Source organism: Wyeomyia smithii, chromosome 1 (genome assembly GCF_029784165.1).
Source record: "Wyeomyia smithii strain HCP4-BCI-WySm-NY-G18 chromosome 1, ASM2978416v1, whole genome shotgun sequence".
Taxonomy (NCBI): Eukaryota; Metazoa; Arthropoda; class Insecta; order Diptera; family Culicidae; genus Wyeomyia; species Wyeomyia smithii.
In genome coordinates, this window is record NC_073694.1 from 57,825,513 (window position 1) to 57,843,062 (window position 17,550).

The window sequence follows — 17,550 nt, forward strand, 5'->3', positions numbered from 1 at the left end:
GTGTTTTCTTGAGCCTTTCAGAGAGTTTTGGAATGTAAAGTACTGAGCGATATGTTGGCCGTTGTGATGATAGTGTTGCTGCATTTGGGCTTACTTGGTGAGGTGTTGGTTGGATGACTGTTTCTTGGTGCGGTGGAGGCTGTCTTGAAGATTTTTGGTGAGGTGTTGGCTGGCTGGGTGTTTCTTGGTCCTGTGCTGGTTGGCTGGTTGTTTTTTGGTGCGGTGGCGATTGACTTGCTGTTGCTTCTGTGGTAGCTGCTTGGTGGTTTGCGTTGGATGGTTGACTCGGAATGTTATGATGATTTTTGTTGCTATGTTGTACGTTGTGTGGATGTTTTGGCTGGTTTACTATTTCTGCTGTGGTTGATGCTTGGTTGGATGGTTGACTAGGAGAGATCTGGTGACTTTTGGTGCTATGTTGTATGCTGCGTGAGTGCTGTTGTGCTGTATAGGCGGACGGGTTGGTTGGTGGCTGGTTGGCTGCTATGTGTTCGCGATCTGGGTAATTTCTCCGTGCTCTCTGTTGCAGTAATCGGCTAATCAGGGTTCTCGGATAGCAGTTTTTTTGTAGTTGTTTGTAAATAATTGTTTTTTGTTCGTTGTAGGTGCTTGCTGTGGATAGTGTTGTGACTCTGTTGATGAAGTTGCTGGCTGTGTTTATTTTGTATCTCAAGTGGTGGAAAGAGTTATAATTCAACATCCTTCCAGATGCGATTGGTTTCGCGTACCAGTCTGTTACTAGTGTTTGATTTTTGTTCCTTATTACCATCAAGTCTAAGAATGGTAATCGTCGGTGTTCCTCAGCTTCCAGGGTGAACTGCAATCGAGTTTCTTGTCGGTTAAATGTATTTAAAACGATTTCGCTGGCATCTTCCGGTAGGGCTACTATCAAGTCGTCTACATATTTTCTAATGAACGGAATGCTGAATGGTAGTTCATTGATGGCTCTTTCTATAACGGAGTCTAGTACTATGTCTGCGAGGATTGGCGAGAGAGGGCTTCCCATAGCGGTACCGTATACTTGAGAGTAATGTATGTTGTTGTATCGGAAATAACAGGTATTCATACAGAACTGTACTATCTCCAAAAACAAATCCAGATTTATGTTAGTTTTGATTTCGTTCCATCGGCAAATAATAGTATTTGTTACCAGAGCCCTCGGGACGTTGGTGAACAAGGAACGAACAAATAATATGTAAGTCACAGACACAATAACCACAGACAATCAGCTAGACTATAACTTTTTGTAAAACTATGCTAAAAAGCCTCTAATTTTGTAATAAATCCCCGCAGTTTCCCCTGAAGATGTCACTGACCAGTGACGAAACGTCGGATAGAATAAAATAAGTCGTTCTGAATTTTTGTAACTGCTCAGCCGAACGTATAACATAAGTATCCAGATAACGTTGAAACTATGCGAAAACAATTTTAATATTCAAGCACAAGGAACAACGCTTTTTTAAAGGTTGAAAATTATTTTTTGTCATCAATTTATAATCAATTAAAACTGCCACTGATAAAAGCTATTGTCGATCTAGTTGCACTGCGCCGACACAACACATTTGCGCATGCGCTGGTTAACAGTTGTCATAGCAACAGATTTGCGCATTGCCGTATTAGTATTAGAGATGTATTTTGCCACTTAATTCTATCAAGTTGGCTTGCTTTCATGCTGTTATCGGTACTTGTTCTATTAGCCTTCATGTTTTGCGCTTTTCTGGTGATAAAGATGTCATGGAATAGGTAACGTCAACTATTCTATACCAACGTGTGTTACTTGGGTTGACATCCACGTAGACGGGATGTTTCGGCACGTTTTACTTCCGGCATTTCTGCAGAATCTACCTTGCATGAAGCCCGCTTGGTACTGCCCTACGAAGCCTTTTGCTAGAGGAGAAAGACGGCTGATCATAATCTGAGAGAGGACCTTGTTGGCGGCATTGATCAACATTAGGCCACGGGAGTTGCTGCATTGTAGCCGATCACCGTTTCAATGAATAAAGCATATAACTCCTTCCTTCCTCCCAAATCCTGGAAATTACACAGTGGAGTGCCGTTGCTAGTGCCTCTTTGCCGTGTTAATAGAGCTCTGCCGGTAGTCTGTCCTCACCTGCGGCTCGATTGTTCTTTAGTGACCCAATTTCTAGATTGAGCTCCAGGATATCGGGAACTGGGACATTGCTATGGTTTGTAGGCATTCAAGGTTAACTTCTCTTCCACCTCCTTGCGTTGCTCCGCTATTGAGGTGCTTATCGAAAATTTGCTTCCACCTATCGGATGCTTAGGCTGCACATCACTAAATTTTTGGTGGCCTTGATCAGCCGCAACAGTTTTTCCGAGAAGAAATCGCCGTACGAGAGCTTTTCAGCCTTCAAATCAATGAAGGGGTGACCTTTTTGTAGGTTCTATTTTTTCTTCTCTCTTAAATCCTAGAGATGATCCAGTACAGTGCCTTTGCAAGCGCTCATTAGACATATTTGTATAGCTTGACGACAGTCCGACTGATCTTCCATCTTCAGCCTATCGATCTCCCGTCTGGCTCAAGAGTGCCAAGTGCTGTCAGTCGGTGTTACTTGTACATCTAGGTCAAATCTTGTTCAACTTATGCTAGCTGCATCTCCGCTCAGGGGCTCGGCGAAATGTTACCTCCACCTGTCTATCATCCCGATTTTGTTCGTAATTAGGCTATACGGGAATGTAGTCTTTACGGGATCTATTCACCGTCTCGAGGAAATCTCGTTTGTCGTTAGTATGGAACATCTCTTCCAACTCCTGTTGACACTCAATTTGTCTCCGTACCGTGGTCATATCGTTCCATGCCTAGTTTTCTCTCGTCGCGAGGCTCATATTCACCACATAATCTCGGTTGTACTCTACCGTTGCTGTCTCGTACTCTCCATCGTACCAGGTGTTCTTGATGCCACCACTCGTTGCGCCGTCGTTGCAGCTTACCTAATGAACGTGTGGATCCTATACTAGCTATCATCCAGTGCTTAGCACTTGGTCACACGATTCTGCATCTTGTCGATGAATACGATGAAACCGGTGTCCAGCTTGTTTGTTGTGCTACCACTTTGGTAGTTTCGGACCCTGCAGGCAAAGATCCTCTTCACTTCTTCTTCTTTTCGGGAAAGTTGTTGTATGCCGCATCTTACTTATTTTTTGCAAGAGTTTACGGGGCTTCCTTGCAGGGGCCTATGGTCACTGCTACCATGGGTGCTACTATCGTGGGTTCAAATCTTAGTGGAATTAGGTTTAAAACATGGATGTATTGTCAGTCTCCTTCCCACTTATTCTCGTTGAACTTTCTGGTACTGTAACTAACTCTTGACAAAATATGTCCCTCTCATGATAAAGCTGTCGATAAGGACACAGTTAAAACTTCTCCAGGGAATCAGAGCGAGAAACATGGCTGGCATAGTAGAGCAGCTGGTAAGTCCATACAAGAAAAAAAGGTCATTCCTACTCGGACCGTATCCAGACAGTAGGCTAGTTAACGTACTCAGATCAGCTTTATTCATACTAAGTAGGTTGCGTGTGATTATAGTACATGGTGCAGTGGCGTAGCCAGAAATTCCTTCTGGGGGGTTGATAACAAATGTGAATTTTAAGAATATTGAAAAGAAAGTAACCCAAATCAATGACTATCGTGTAGCACAACAGGATTGGAAAATCAGTGGTTTAGGGCGCTCACATCACTTACTCTCAATACGAATTGTGTTGAAGTAAAGATATGAATGCGGGAGAATATTCAACAGAGAGAATAGAAGAAAAGAAACGTAAAAGATTAAGTGTTTTCTTACTGTTTTCCGCGATACCGCTTATCGTGCAACGCGCGTGCTGCTGAATGAACCGTCGCATCTTTGTTCAATTCGAGAATGACATAGGGTGTACGATAGCCAATCGAACACGGCCCTCCAAATTTCGTTTAGCGGTATGTGTCTTCTCGATAAAAAACCCCCATTAAAATTCCAACTCTCTCGTACTGTCTTCTTTCCAGAACCAGGTATAGCAGCCTTCTGTTGCGTAGTCTGATGAAGGATATTTTCTCGATATCCTTCGCCGGACTAAACTGCTGATACTAGACACCTTGTTTCCCGTGAGAGAAATAGTAACGACCGCATGGGAGCAAAATATGAAGACAACAAAAAAGAGTAATGAGAAAGTTTTTTTTCTTGGTAATTATAGGTGACAAGACCAAAGCCAAGAAATAAATATGAAACAAATGACAGTGAGAAAAATCGGAAAAGAGAATTCTTTCTCTCCGAGGTTCGAAAAGATTAGGTTTAACTAGAATTTATTTAACAAAATCAATCTAGTAACCGACTCGATTCCGGGCGGTCGTTATTTTTTCCGCACGTACGAGAATTTATGTATTACAAGTCTGGCAAAGGGTGGTTATTGGACTTCCGGAAATCGTTCCTCTGAGCCATCAAAGTTTCATTCTTTTGACCTAGAAAAAGTAGGAAATTTTTAATGCCAAATGACTCAGAAATGCATGAATCGTCGAGATTTGGAGCTGTCTCTAAAAAATATTGTTCATCTTTTTAGGAGTCAGAATGTTTTTAAGCTGGAAGTCTTTCCCAGAAAGTTGTTTATTTTTGAGAGTTTTTTTTTTTTGAGACAACACCAGATCCCGAAGTTTTATGCATTTTTAAGACACTTGGTTTAAAAAAAATCGATCTCGACAATTTCATATCGATAGTTTTTGTGCATTTTTTCATCGGGCAAAAAGTGAAAATTTGACCACTTTCAGGTTTAACAGCCCGGATTGAGAAGAAATTTTGCATGAATATGAATACCGATTTTAACTCGAATCTGCATTAGAATCTGAATCTGTATTAATAATTAGATTCAAATTTGTTCTAGACTTAGGTTCAGGCTTATTTTTCACTTGAATGTCATTCAGAACTGGATTTGAATATCAATTATTGTTTTGATTTTGGTTTTACCGGTTATGTGCCCATAAAATATTATCTGTTTAAAAATTGGTTCTGGTTTTTTTCTTGTTGAGTTATGTTAGTTGAAAATTCAAGAAGACAACATTATCTTTTATGCGTCTTTTGAGTTGTAAATACAATATATGCGATATATTTTGGTGAGACTAATCTATCGCCACTTTGAAAAATTAAAAAGTTTCCAGAGTACTATCACTCAAGCTTGAGGAAACTTTAAAAACAGATCGAAAATTTACCTAACGTATTTTGAAAGTTTCTCATTTGATTATTTTTTAAATAGTTCCAAGTCTAGTTTGACACGATTTACAAAATGGCGAATAAGAAAAAAATGGTGTAAAATATCAGAGAAATGTCTTGTAAATCAAACCTAGTTGCAATTCAGATTACCAGCCTGTGTAATTCCGAAATGCCATGACCTTACGACTCAACAGAATGTAGATAATAAGAATTTGTTGCTGAAAATACCTACAAAATAGGAAGATCCCAGAGTTGCTGGCCACCAGCCCGGCAGTCAAACTGTTGCGAGAACTAAACCCATAAAAGGAATGTTACACGAGTCCACCGGAAAGTCCATCGAGCATAAAAGCATTCTCGCAGCTGCACAATTGTGGGCATCAGCAAAGTTATGTTTTATTGCGCTAGCTGTGTTTTGCATATTTCAACTATTAGGTACGTAAATGCTCAAAAAAAGCAGAATAAGACGATTTATAAATCGCATATGCATCCCCGAGTGGAATGTTATGCATCAGACAAATTTGAAATATTTTTATTTGGCCCTGGTAAGGGCTGTTACTTATTTCGCCAGCTTAGGAACCAACTTACGTAAACAAAGTATAAACATATGGTGCGCACAAGAAGTTTGAATATGTAAATCTAGCCGGGATATTTGAATTTGACGAAGGGAAGGACTTAGGATAGGCTTCATGAGCATTAGCATGAATATAGCGAAAAATATAAATGGCAATATTATTACAACAAGTGTTTGTTTTTTTATATTTCCCCTACAGAAACGACAACTGGACGCGGAGCCCTGAAGTGAAAGTGTAGCATTTTAAAGGACTGTAACAAGATTGCGATTGATAACACACCAAGCAATAATACTCGAACTAGCGAGCAAAAATCGGAAGATGGTCCGATTGTGAAATTAGCATTTCGCGAAGTGGTCCTCGAACGGACAACCCGAGAACAGGGCGGGATGAAGAAGAGTGATGACCGTCGGATTTCACACCGCTGTCGCTTCAAAGCCACCATTTCCGGAACAGACGGTTGCGGTTGCTCGATAGTGCGGGGAACGTGATGCGGGCTATGGACCGCAAAAAAGTGCACATCAGCGAACTTTGGTTTGTTTCTGTTGCTGCCAATAGTTTGCACCTAGTGTAGTGTATAATAATAGCATAGAGTAGAGCCGTACTACTGCAAATCAACAACAAAACAAAACAAAAAAAAAAAAAGAATAACAAATTTGCTGCCAGCTTGGGTTGCGCTTTCGCGATGATGGCTAAACACTTGAACACAAAGTTTATCCTCATGGCAAATGGATTATAGTGGACGGTCATTGGCGGCTAGAGTGCAAACACTGAACTCGCAAAAACTGAACCAGCAACGGCGCGACTGGTTTTCGTGTGCTGCCGAAGTGAAAATGTGGCAACTGATAGGGTTCACTCTACTATACGCAGTGCAATTGGGACTAGCTGTTAAGAGGTTAGTTTGACTTTATATTATTTAGGGGGTTGGATTTATTCTGCAATCTTTTTCGAGACGAAGCAATGTTTTTTTACATTAGCGTGATAACACGCGAAAGTGCACAAATCTAGTTGTTGAGAACCGAAATTATGGAGGCGCAATGTCGGCAGTAAAAATTGCTCTAACAGTTAAATACCATGCGTCACCATTTTTTAAATGTTTGACAATGAGTACTTCAGAACAAAGAACACATTTTTTTATCAAATCATTGGAAAACATTGAAAAGCATCCAAACGTATAAAAAACATTGGAATAACTGATCTGAAAATTGAAAATTACTATAAAATTTAGCCACTGTGGTTACATTTACAACTTCTATATGTAGTATCTGGATTGACTAAGTAGTAGTATTAAATAGTGTTGTCTGCTGAATAAAATTGTCAATTGCAATTGCATTTGTATTCTATCTGCTCTACCAGCTCTCACTGTAACGAACGTTATTATTTTCATTTCCAGGTCTCCAGGCTCAGTAATCACTGTGACAAAACGCCAAACCTAAACCTAAATTCAAACCCAAAACATTCATTTATTTTATCAATAGGAATAATAATGCACAGAAAAATAATACATTATTTATTACAAGCCCTTGAGTCAAAATTGAAACTTCGTGGAAAAAATAACACAATGCCGAAATATAGACCCAAGAACTAATATTTTCAATTCGAAATCCGAAATCTAGCTTGAAAATATAATTTCGAAATTCGAAATCTAAAATATTACAAACAAAACACTGATTTTCAAATCCGAGTTATTTACATAAAAAATGAAATCCAGGTTCAAAATTCCATGAATCAAACATCCAAAATTTCATACAAAAAATTCAGAATAAAACTCCTGAAACTAAAGCACACGTTCCAATGACGAAAGCCCCAAATTCAAAATTCAAATATACAAAATTAACACAAAATGCAGAATTTAAATTCAAACAATCGTGATACCAGATAGAGGAATGGTTCTCGTTTTATAATTATCACTAGCAGCGTCCCCCGTCAATACAAACATTGCAGCCACCAGATCAATAGTTACTCCAGCACCAACGCGCATACTTTCCTTTACCCAGCAGACGATGAACCCGACCTACCGGGAACGATTCGATGCCCAGCTTCTACGAACGCTAGCTTGCAAATTTGACGACAAACAAAATTGCTATCTGAATGATTAGTAAAAGTAGTATGATTGTCTCCTTAATACCTACGGAGAGGCGGGTCGCGAGAGTAGTGAAATAAATAGAGGTAAAAAGGGGAACGACTTCGCTGCACATTGTTTGTAGGTATACATGCAACCGTTGTGTGAGAAGTACATTAGTTTTTCGTTAATTGTTTAACCGTCAACGAGCAAGCAGCATATCGTTAAGTTGACACCGGAGAAAAGCGGCATGGCAGCCGAGTTCAGACTCCTGTTTTGTGTTTGCCATCACCATGAGAGCTAACCAAGCACTGTGCAGTTCTACATTTGTTACAAGCGATTTAAAACTGGCGCAAAATGCTTCAAACTGCCTGAGCTATAATCATTGAAATATGACAATTTTCGTGACGCTCTCGTTGTTGCGATTTTTCTATTTGAACCCCTATGTTGCCGTAAGACATAATTCTACGTGAAAATCGAAAACTAGAGAAAGGCAAGAGAAGTAAACCACACACACTACCGGCACACTCACAGCTATTAGAAGTGGCCAAATGGCAGAGTGCAAACACGACGCAGTATGACCGGACAAAATTATTACCATGTCAGCAATGCTGTGCAGTGCTGCGGTCCACCGGTCAGTTCGTCATATGTGGAACGTTGCGATCAGTTGAGTCGCCTGATAGGTCTGTGAGAAACTCTTTGTCTTGTAACAGCCGTACAAATAGTCAATTGTGGACGCCGATATTGGTCAGTATTCCCCTGTCTCACATAGACAACCCGCGGTTCCAGAACGCCGCGTCGGTCATGGTTTGAGGCCGTAACCAGGCGTGGCTCCAACTGGTGTTTATCAAGAAAATAAATTAATCTACCTAGCGGCCAGACTCAGCCTTTCTTATTCAAACTTATCATTTGTAAAAATAGATTTATATAAATGCTTAAATCCAAAAAGGTATATTCACTCTTTGGATTCTAAAATATTGATGTTGTAATTAAAGTAAAAAATATGAAATATGACGTAATGTTAGTGCTTCAGAAATAGCGAAATATAAGAAATGCCTCTTAATTTCGAACAATTTGATCACGAGCGATACCAGGAACGTTCAAATAGTACGATACCACATTTAAATCATGTTGAGGCCATATATATTGATCAAAGCACCTATAGTCTTGAATAGTCTTTGAATTTCTTTTCTTTACAAAACTTTTGAACAGTATATCAAATTTTTATGAAGTTTGTTATTTGTAAGTTTGAGGGTGACTCGTTGTATGACACTAGTTATGTTCAAATAAGTCGTGTAATACTTGAGATAATAGACTTTCGTTGTTTTACAAATTAAAACATAACGGTTGCTTAAGTTTGATTACAATCACATGCAAAGGGATCGTATGCGGGAGCCAAAATTTGAAACCACGTGTTCAATCATAATACATCAGTTAACCCTTAAATATCCCGTTCATTCGATATCAATATTGTTCAAATCTGTTGTGTAGTTCCTAAGATAAAGAAGTTTAGTGATTTTCACATTTCGATACATTACAGACGAAGTTACTTTCCGATTACAGCGAAATTCAACAGGGTGTTATGAGGCAGCCAGACCTTTCATTTGATACTAATTCTGTGCAAATCGGGTCAACCATCTCTGAGAAAAGTGAGTGAGCCCAAGTAGTCATCAGAATATGTTTCTTTTCATAGCTGGATTTCACATTTTTAAACATAACAGGAAAGGTAATAATCCGTTCGCAAAAAAAAATCATCAGGGTCTTATGGGGCAACTAGACTTTCCATATGACACTGATTTTATGAAAGTCTCCAGAACACGTTTCTTACTGTAACTTCTGAACCATATGTTCAATCTTCATAAAATTCAAAAGTTGATGGTTTTTAGGTAGCTTGTTCACTTGGAACCAATTTTGTTCAAATCGGTTGTGTAGTTTCTGAGATATTGATGTTTCGTGATTTTTACATTTTGATACATAACCTCTAAACTAGAAATCAGATTACAATAAAATTCAATAGAGTCTTATAGGGCAACTAGACCTTTCATTTGCAATTGATTTCATTGAAATCGATTCAGCCATCTCTGAGAAAATCAAGTGAGATTGAGAGAGCGTTACACACACACATACACAAAATGCTCAGCTCGTCGAACTGAGTCGAGTGGAACACGACATTCGGCCCTTTTGAGCACTTTTATACCTTTTGTTTTTGCAGTGATTGCTATACCTTTTTAGGAGAAAGGCTAAAAGTGAAATGATAGAAATGACTTTTAAATTCAACTTCAATCCCGAGCAAGGCCGCAAACATTGAAATAGTGAAATATCAAATTTAAATGATGTTGAGGCCACATATTTTGATCGTAGCTATAGTTTTAAACAGTCTGCGGGTTTCGTTTCTTTCTATAACTTTCAAACCAAATGTTTAAACATTATGAAATTCATTGTTTAAGGGTTTGAAAGCCCATTTATTTGAATTCAACTATGTTCATAGCTTCTGAGATATACGAGCGTTTTTCACATTCTGACGCAGCGCCAAAACTAAAAGTTTGATTACAATGAAATTCAATAGCAACCTGAGCGGCAAATAGACCCTTCATTTGACACCAAGATAGAAAGAATCGGTCAGACCATCTCTGAGAAAAGTGAGTGCGAAAGAAAGGTGCACATACACACGTACACACCCACACACAAACATATGCACCTATACATGCATATATGCAGAAAATGCTCCATTCATCGAACTGAGTTGAGTAGTATATGACATTCGGCCATTTCAATCATTCTTCTACCTTTTAATTAGCCAGTGATCGTTAGGAGAAAGTCAATATGTTTACTCTCATTATGTGATTTCACATTTTTATGAACAACGGACACAGTTACAATCCGATTGCAATGAAATTCAATAACAATCTATGGGGCAACTAGACCTTTCATTTGACACTAATTTTGTGAAAATCGGTTCAGCCATCACTGAGAAAAATGAGTGAGTTTAAACAACCTCAGGATAACTTTTCTTTACATAAAAAAAAAGAAAGGTATAGCAATCACTTGCAAAACCGAAAGTATAAAAGTGCTCCAAAGGGCCGAATGGCATATATCACTCGACTCAGCTCGACGAGCTGAGCATTTTCTGTATGTGTGTGTGTGTGTGTATGTGTGTGTGTGTGTGTGTATGTGCAGATTTTTATTCTCACTCACTTTTCTCTGAGATGGCTGGACCGATTTTCATGAAATTAATTGCAAATGAAAGGTCTTGTTGCACCCTATTGAATTTTATTGTAATCGAATTTTTAGTTTAGAGGTTATGTTTAAAAATGTGAAAATCATGAAACATCAATATCTCAGAAACTACACAACCGATTTGAACAAAATTGGTCTCAAAAGAACGGGCTATCTAGAAAACCCTTAAGTTTTGAATTTTATGAAGATTGAACTTGTGGTTGCAAAGTTATGAAAAGAAACGTGTTCTTAAGACTGTTTAATCTCACTCATGTTTCTCAGAGATGGCTGGACCGATTTTCATAAAATCAGTGTCAAATGGAAGGTCTAGTTGCCCCATAAGACCCTATTGATTTGTTTTGCAATAGGACTATTCCTTTGCCTGTTATGTTTAAAAATGTTAAATCAGGCTATGAAAAGGAACATATTCCGAAGACTACTTGGACTCACTCACTTTTCTCAAAGATGGCTGACCCGATTTCCACAAAATTAGTGTCAAATGAAATGTATAGCTGCTTCATAACACCCTATTGAATTTTACTGTAATCGGACTGTAACTTCGTCTGTAATGTATCGAAATGTGAAAATCACGAAACTTCATTATCTCAGAAACCACACAACCGATTTGAACAACATCGATATGAAATGAACGAGCTAGTTAAGGGGTAACTGATGAATTATGTTTGAACACGTGGTTTAAAAGTTTGGCTGCCCTATACGTTCCCATTTCATTTAATTATAATCGAACTTAAGCAACCGTTATGTATTAAATTGTTAATAAAACAACGAAAGTCTATTATCTCAAAGATTACATGACTTATTTAAACATAACTAGTGTCATACGAACGACTCAAACTTACAAATAACAAACTTCATAACAATTTGATATGTGGCTCAAAAGTTATGGAAAGCGGAGAAATTCATAGACTATTCAAAACTATACCTGCTTTGATCGATATATGTGGCCTCAACATAATTTAAATGTGGTGTCGTACTATTTGAACGTTCCAAGTTCATCGATTCCTTGCGATGTGTTAAAAGTCTGCAAATGCACGACGAATCGGCTATAGGATAAGATCAAAGTCAAATAACAAATCGTTTGAAATGATTGGGTTTAGCGTAATGACAATATCCTCGACTTTTGGCTTCTATATTCATATTGGGTGGTATTCGGTCATTTTTAGCAGATTTTCTGGCATCAATCTGACACCGAAAATACCCATATTGGGAGATATTTAGTTATTTTGGTTGTTTTCCAGAAACTAAAAGTGGTCATCTTTAAATTCAAAATGGTGTCCAGGGTCAATGTTTGGTTTCTATGCATCATCTCGATTACAGAAATATTCATATTGAGTATTATTCGGTCATTTTCGACTATTTCCTAAAAGTTGCCATTTAGCAATTCAAAATGGTGCCTGAGGTCAATTGTTATCTCATTGCATCATTCTAGTTCCAGATATACTCATATTGGATGGTAATTGGTTATTTTAGGCTGTTTTTCACAAACTGGAAGTCGCCATCTTGGATTTCAAAATGGTATTTGAGATAATTCCTAGCCTCTGAGCGTCATTCTGGTTGAAGAAACACCCATATTGGGTGTTATTCGATCATTTTCGGCTGTTTCCCAGGAACCGGAAGTCGCAAACCTAGAATCCAAAATGGGATGTGTGGTCGATTTCAGCTGCTGGGTATCATTCTAGATCCGGAGATACTCATGTCAGACGGAAATCGGCCATTTTTGGCTGTTTTTCAGAAACCAGAAGTTGCCATCCTACAATTCATAGTGGTGTTCTTGCAACATTCTGGCTCCGGAGATACTCATAATGGGTGGTATTTGGTCACTTTGGGCTGTTTTTCAGAAACCAAAAGTCGTCATTTTGAACTTTGAAATTGCTGTGAAATCAATTTCTGTCATCTGGGCGTAACTCTGGTTCCGAAAACATTCATATTGAATGGTATTTGGTCATTTCCGGCTGTTTGCCAGACACCGGAAGTCACCATCTTAAAATTCAAGATTGTGTCTGTGATCAATTTTTAGCTTCTGTGCATCTTTTTGTTTCCGGAGATACTCATATTTAATGGGAATCGTCCATCTTAGGCTGATTTCCAGAAACCGGAAGTTGCTATCTTACAATCCAAAATGTTGCCTAAGGTCGATTATGGAACATATTTTTTACCACTAAAACATTCACCTGCCAAATTTGGTTCCATTTAGTTGGTTAGCTCTCGAGATGTGCAGAAATTTGTGTTTCATTTGTATGGCATCCCTCCCTTCCAAAAGAAGGAGGGGTGTCAAAACATAATGGACATATTTTCAACCCCTTAAAACATCTACATGCCAAATTCGGCTTCTTTTGCTTGGTTGGTTCTTGAGTTGTGCAGAGATTTATACTTCATTTGTATGGGACCCCTCCCTTCCAGAAAAGGGAGGGGTCTCAAACTATCATGGGAACCTTTATCGGCACCAAAAACCCCTACATACAAATTTTCACGCCGATCGGTTCGATAATTTTCGAGCCTATATGGATCAGACAGACAGACAGACCGGATTGCATTTTTATATGTATAGATTACAACATCAATACTTTTTAAGAGTGAATATAGGGGAAAGTAGGTAAAGACGGACACTGCGGGTAAGATGGACACTTTTAATATTTCACAAACTAGAATGTATTATGATAGTTGAGTGATGCGAATACCTTATTTATAGTGTGTTAATGCTTTTGAGTTGCATTATCGGTTTTCAGCAAGCATACTGTCAAATTTGTAAGTAAAACAAAGAATATTTTCGTAAACGCGCAATTTGATGTAATTTTTATTCCACGGAAAATAGTGAAAAACTCGTGAAACTTACGTGTTTTCATTTGTTCACAATAGTAAAGTGATTAATTAGTCTTTCCTCGGTTTTCTAGTGGAAATCCAGCAGATTTTCGATGTTCCGATGAAGAGCTACGATCGTTTGAAAAATTTACAACCAGGTCGGGCAAGACGGACACACTAAGGTAGGGAAAGATGGACACACCGATTTTCCAAGAATTTTCACATATAGCGTCTGTTGTGTACTACAGATGTTCTCAAAGTACACCCGCGAGAGAAACCAGCAGAAATTAATCATTTAGCAGTTTTTTTTTCTTCACAAATCATTTATTTGTCACGGCACAAATACAATTCAATGTTTAACGGCGCTAATTATTCCGGATGACTTAAAATCTATAAGCAAATTTTTTATCCTCGCTGCCGACTACGAGCTGAAATTAAGTCTATCTTAAAACTGGCATGTATTATTCAATCAGTGTCTTGTAGTTGAATGGTCGTCTGATGTTCATCGAATGAATATGCAGCATGTATGGATTTGTTCTGCTAGGGTAGGGTAGGTCGCGACTCGCCAAGACATCACGAACAGGGACAGCTGGTTCTCTACCCTCGGCCCGGAGGGAAGTTATTAATTTAGACCTGGCGTCACGGTGTACAGGGCATGACCAAACAACGTGCTCTATGTCGTGATAACCTTCACCACAGGCACAGATACCACTTTCCCCGAGCCCAATACGACGGAGATGCGCATCAAATCTATAGTGGTTGGACATAATCCGAGACATCACGCAAATGAAATCTCGACCTACATCCAACCCCTTGAACCACGGATTCGTCGATACCTTGGGGATAATGGAATGTAACCACCTTCCCAGTTCCCCTCTGGTCCAAGAATTTTGCCAACTGATGATCGTATTCTGACGTACAAATGCGAAAAATTCATTAAAAGCAATTGGTCTTTCATAAATTTCACCGTTTGATGCGCCCACCTTAGCCAAAGAGTCCGCTTTCTCATTGCCCGGTATCGAGCAGTGAGAAGGGACCCACGCTAAGGTAATCTGAAACGATTTTTCGGATAAAGCACTCAGATGTTCCCGTATTTTCCCCAGGAAATACGGAGAGTGCTTAACATCTTTCATCGATCGAAGAGCCTCAATAGAACTGAGACTGTCCGTAAAGATGAATTAATGGTCCGTGGGCATTTTTTCGATAATCACTAGGGTGTACTGAATAGCAGCTAATTCTGCGACGTAAACAGAAGCAGGATTATCGAGCTTATGGGAGACGGTTAAATTGTTTTTGAAGACACCGAAGCCAGTGGACCCATCGAGAAGTGATCCGTCAGTGTAGAACATATTGCTGCAGTTGATGTTTCGATATTTATTGGAAAAAATTTTAGGGATCTGCTGCACGCGTAAATGATCCGGGATTCCACGAGTTTTTTCTATCATGGATGTATCGAAAAACACAGTAGAATCAGAAGTATTTGATAAGTTGACACGATTTGGAATATTCAAAGAAGGGTTAAAATTTTGGGACATGTGATTGAAATACAATGTCATAAAACGGGTTTGAGAATTAAGTTCGATTAACCTTTCAAAATTTTCAATCACAGGACGGTTCAAGACCTCACATTTGATAAGAATACGAGAAGACAGGCTCCAGAAGCGGTTTTCAACGGTAGAACTCCGGCTAAGACCTCCAAACTCATCGTATGGGTCGATTGCATGCAACCTAAGGCGATACGCAAACAACGATATTGTATTCGCTCCAGTTTGATCAAATGTGTGTTTGCTTCGGAGCGGAAGCAGAAACACCCGTACTCAATTACAGACAATATCGTTGTTTGGTAAAGCCTTATAAGGTGTCCTGGGTGGGCTCCCCACCATGATCCGGTTATTGTACGAAGAAAATTTACTCTTTGCTGACTTTTCTTCATCAGATACCTAACATGGCAACCCCAGGTGCCCTTAGAGTCGAACCAGACACCAAGATACTTATGCACCAAAACCTGAGAGATCGTTTTAGCCATTAATTGTGCTTGGAGCTGAGCAGGTTCATGCTTACTAGAAAAAACTACTATCTCAGTCTTCTCCGGAGAGAACTCGATACCTAGCTGTAGAGCCCAAGCAGACAAATTGTCCAAGGTATCTTGCAATGGTCCTTGCAAATCGGCAGCTTAGGCTCCTGTAACAGAGACCACGCTGTCGTCGGCAAGTTGTCTTATCGTGCATGAATTTGCCAGACATTCGTCGATGTCATTTACATAAAAATTGTAAAGAAGGGGGCTTAAACATGAGCCCTGGGGAAGACCCATGTAGCTAATTCGAAAAGTTGCCAAATCACCATGCGTAAAATGCATATGCTTTTCGGACAACAAATTGTGCAAAAAATTGTTTAAAATTGGAGAAAATCCTTGTCGGTGAAGTTTGCCCGAAAGAATGTCAATAGAAACGGAATCAAAAGCCCCCTTAATGTCCAAGAACGCAGACGCCATTTGTTCTTTGCGAGCATACGCCAGCTGAATATCTGTTGAAAGCAACGCAAGACAATCATTCGTCCCTTTGGTACGGCGGAAGCCAAACTGAGTATCTGATAGCAGACCATTTGATTCGACCCAGTGGTCTAAGCGACGGAGTATCATTTTTTCCATCAATTTCCGGATACAGGATAGCATTGCAATCAGCCTATAAGAGTTGTGATCAGAAGCTGGTTTCCCTGGTTTTTGGATGGCGATCACCTTCACTTGCCTCCAATCCTGCGGTACAATGTTTTGCTCCAGGAACTTATTGAACAAGTTCAACAAGCGCCTCTTGGCATTGCCGGGTAGATTCTTCAACAAGTTGAATTTGATTCTATCTAACCCAGGCGCGTTATTGTTACAGGAAAGGAGGGCAACTGAAAATTCTGCCATCGTAAAAGGTGACGTATCGCGAACAAGGTTTTGCGCAGGAACAGAGTCCGGACATACTTTCCTGGCAAAATCAAATATCCACCTACTTGAAGACTCCTCGCTTTCGTTGACCGTTACGCGATTCCGCATTCTTCGGGCTGTGTTCCAAAGAGTGCTCATTGATGTCTCCCTCGACGTCTCGTTTACGAACCGACGCCAATATCCGCGTTTCTTTGCCTTTGTCAAGCTTTTAAACTTGGTATCAAGCTCCGAATAACGTTTAAAGTCGTCGGCGTCGTCTGTATCCCGGAAGGTCAGATACGCGTCGGATCTTTGCGTGTAGGCATCGGAGCACTCTTTTTCCCACCACGGAGTGGGAGGCGGTTCTTTGATCGTTACGCCAGGGTATTTCTTCGTTTGGGCTTGCAACGCGGCGTTCTTCAAGCGGTGGATGATGTTGAATCGAATCGACCGTTTTTGAATTCATTTCCTCGTATAACTTCCAATCGACATTCCGCGTGAGGTCATACGGAATATCAATTGGTCGCATGCGAGTTGAACCGTTAGTAATTGAAATAAGAATAGGCAAATGGTCGCTACCGTGAGGGTCGAGGATTACCTTCCATGTGCAATCCAACCGTAGTGACGTCGAACATAAGGATAGATCCAAAGCGCTTGGGCGCGCTGGAGGTTTCGGGATACGTGTCATTTCACCGTTGTTCAAAATAGTCATGTCGAAGTCATCGCAAAGGTTATAGATCAAAGAGGAGCGGGTATCATTGTAAGGGGAACCCCAAGCCA

General features: G+C 39.6%; 1 protein-coding gene across 2 annotated transcripts in view; it reads left to right on the forward strand.

The window, feature by feature from the left end:
* The window catches only part of LOC129717099 (gamma-aminobutyric acid receptor subunit beta-like), an 84,098-nt gene that overhangs the window by 38,722 nt on the left and 27,826 nt on the right, over positions 1 to 17,550 (forward strand). For both annotated transcript variants that reach the window (XM_055666951.1, XM_055666946.1), the window contains exon 2: positions 5,966 to 6,659. In XM_055666951.1, coding sequence (XP_055522926.1) covers positions 6,493 to 6,659 — 167 coding nt within the window. In that variant the 5' untranslated portion in view covers positions 5,966 to 6,492. The remainder of the gene's footprint in view (positions 1 to 5,965; positions 6,660 to 17,550) is intronic.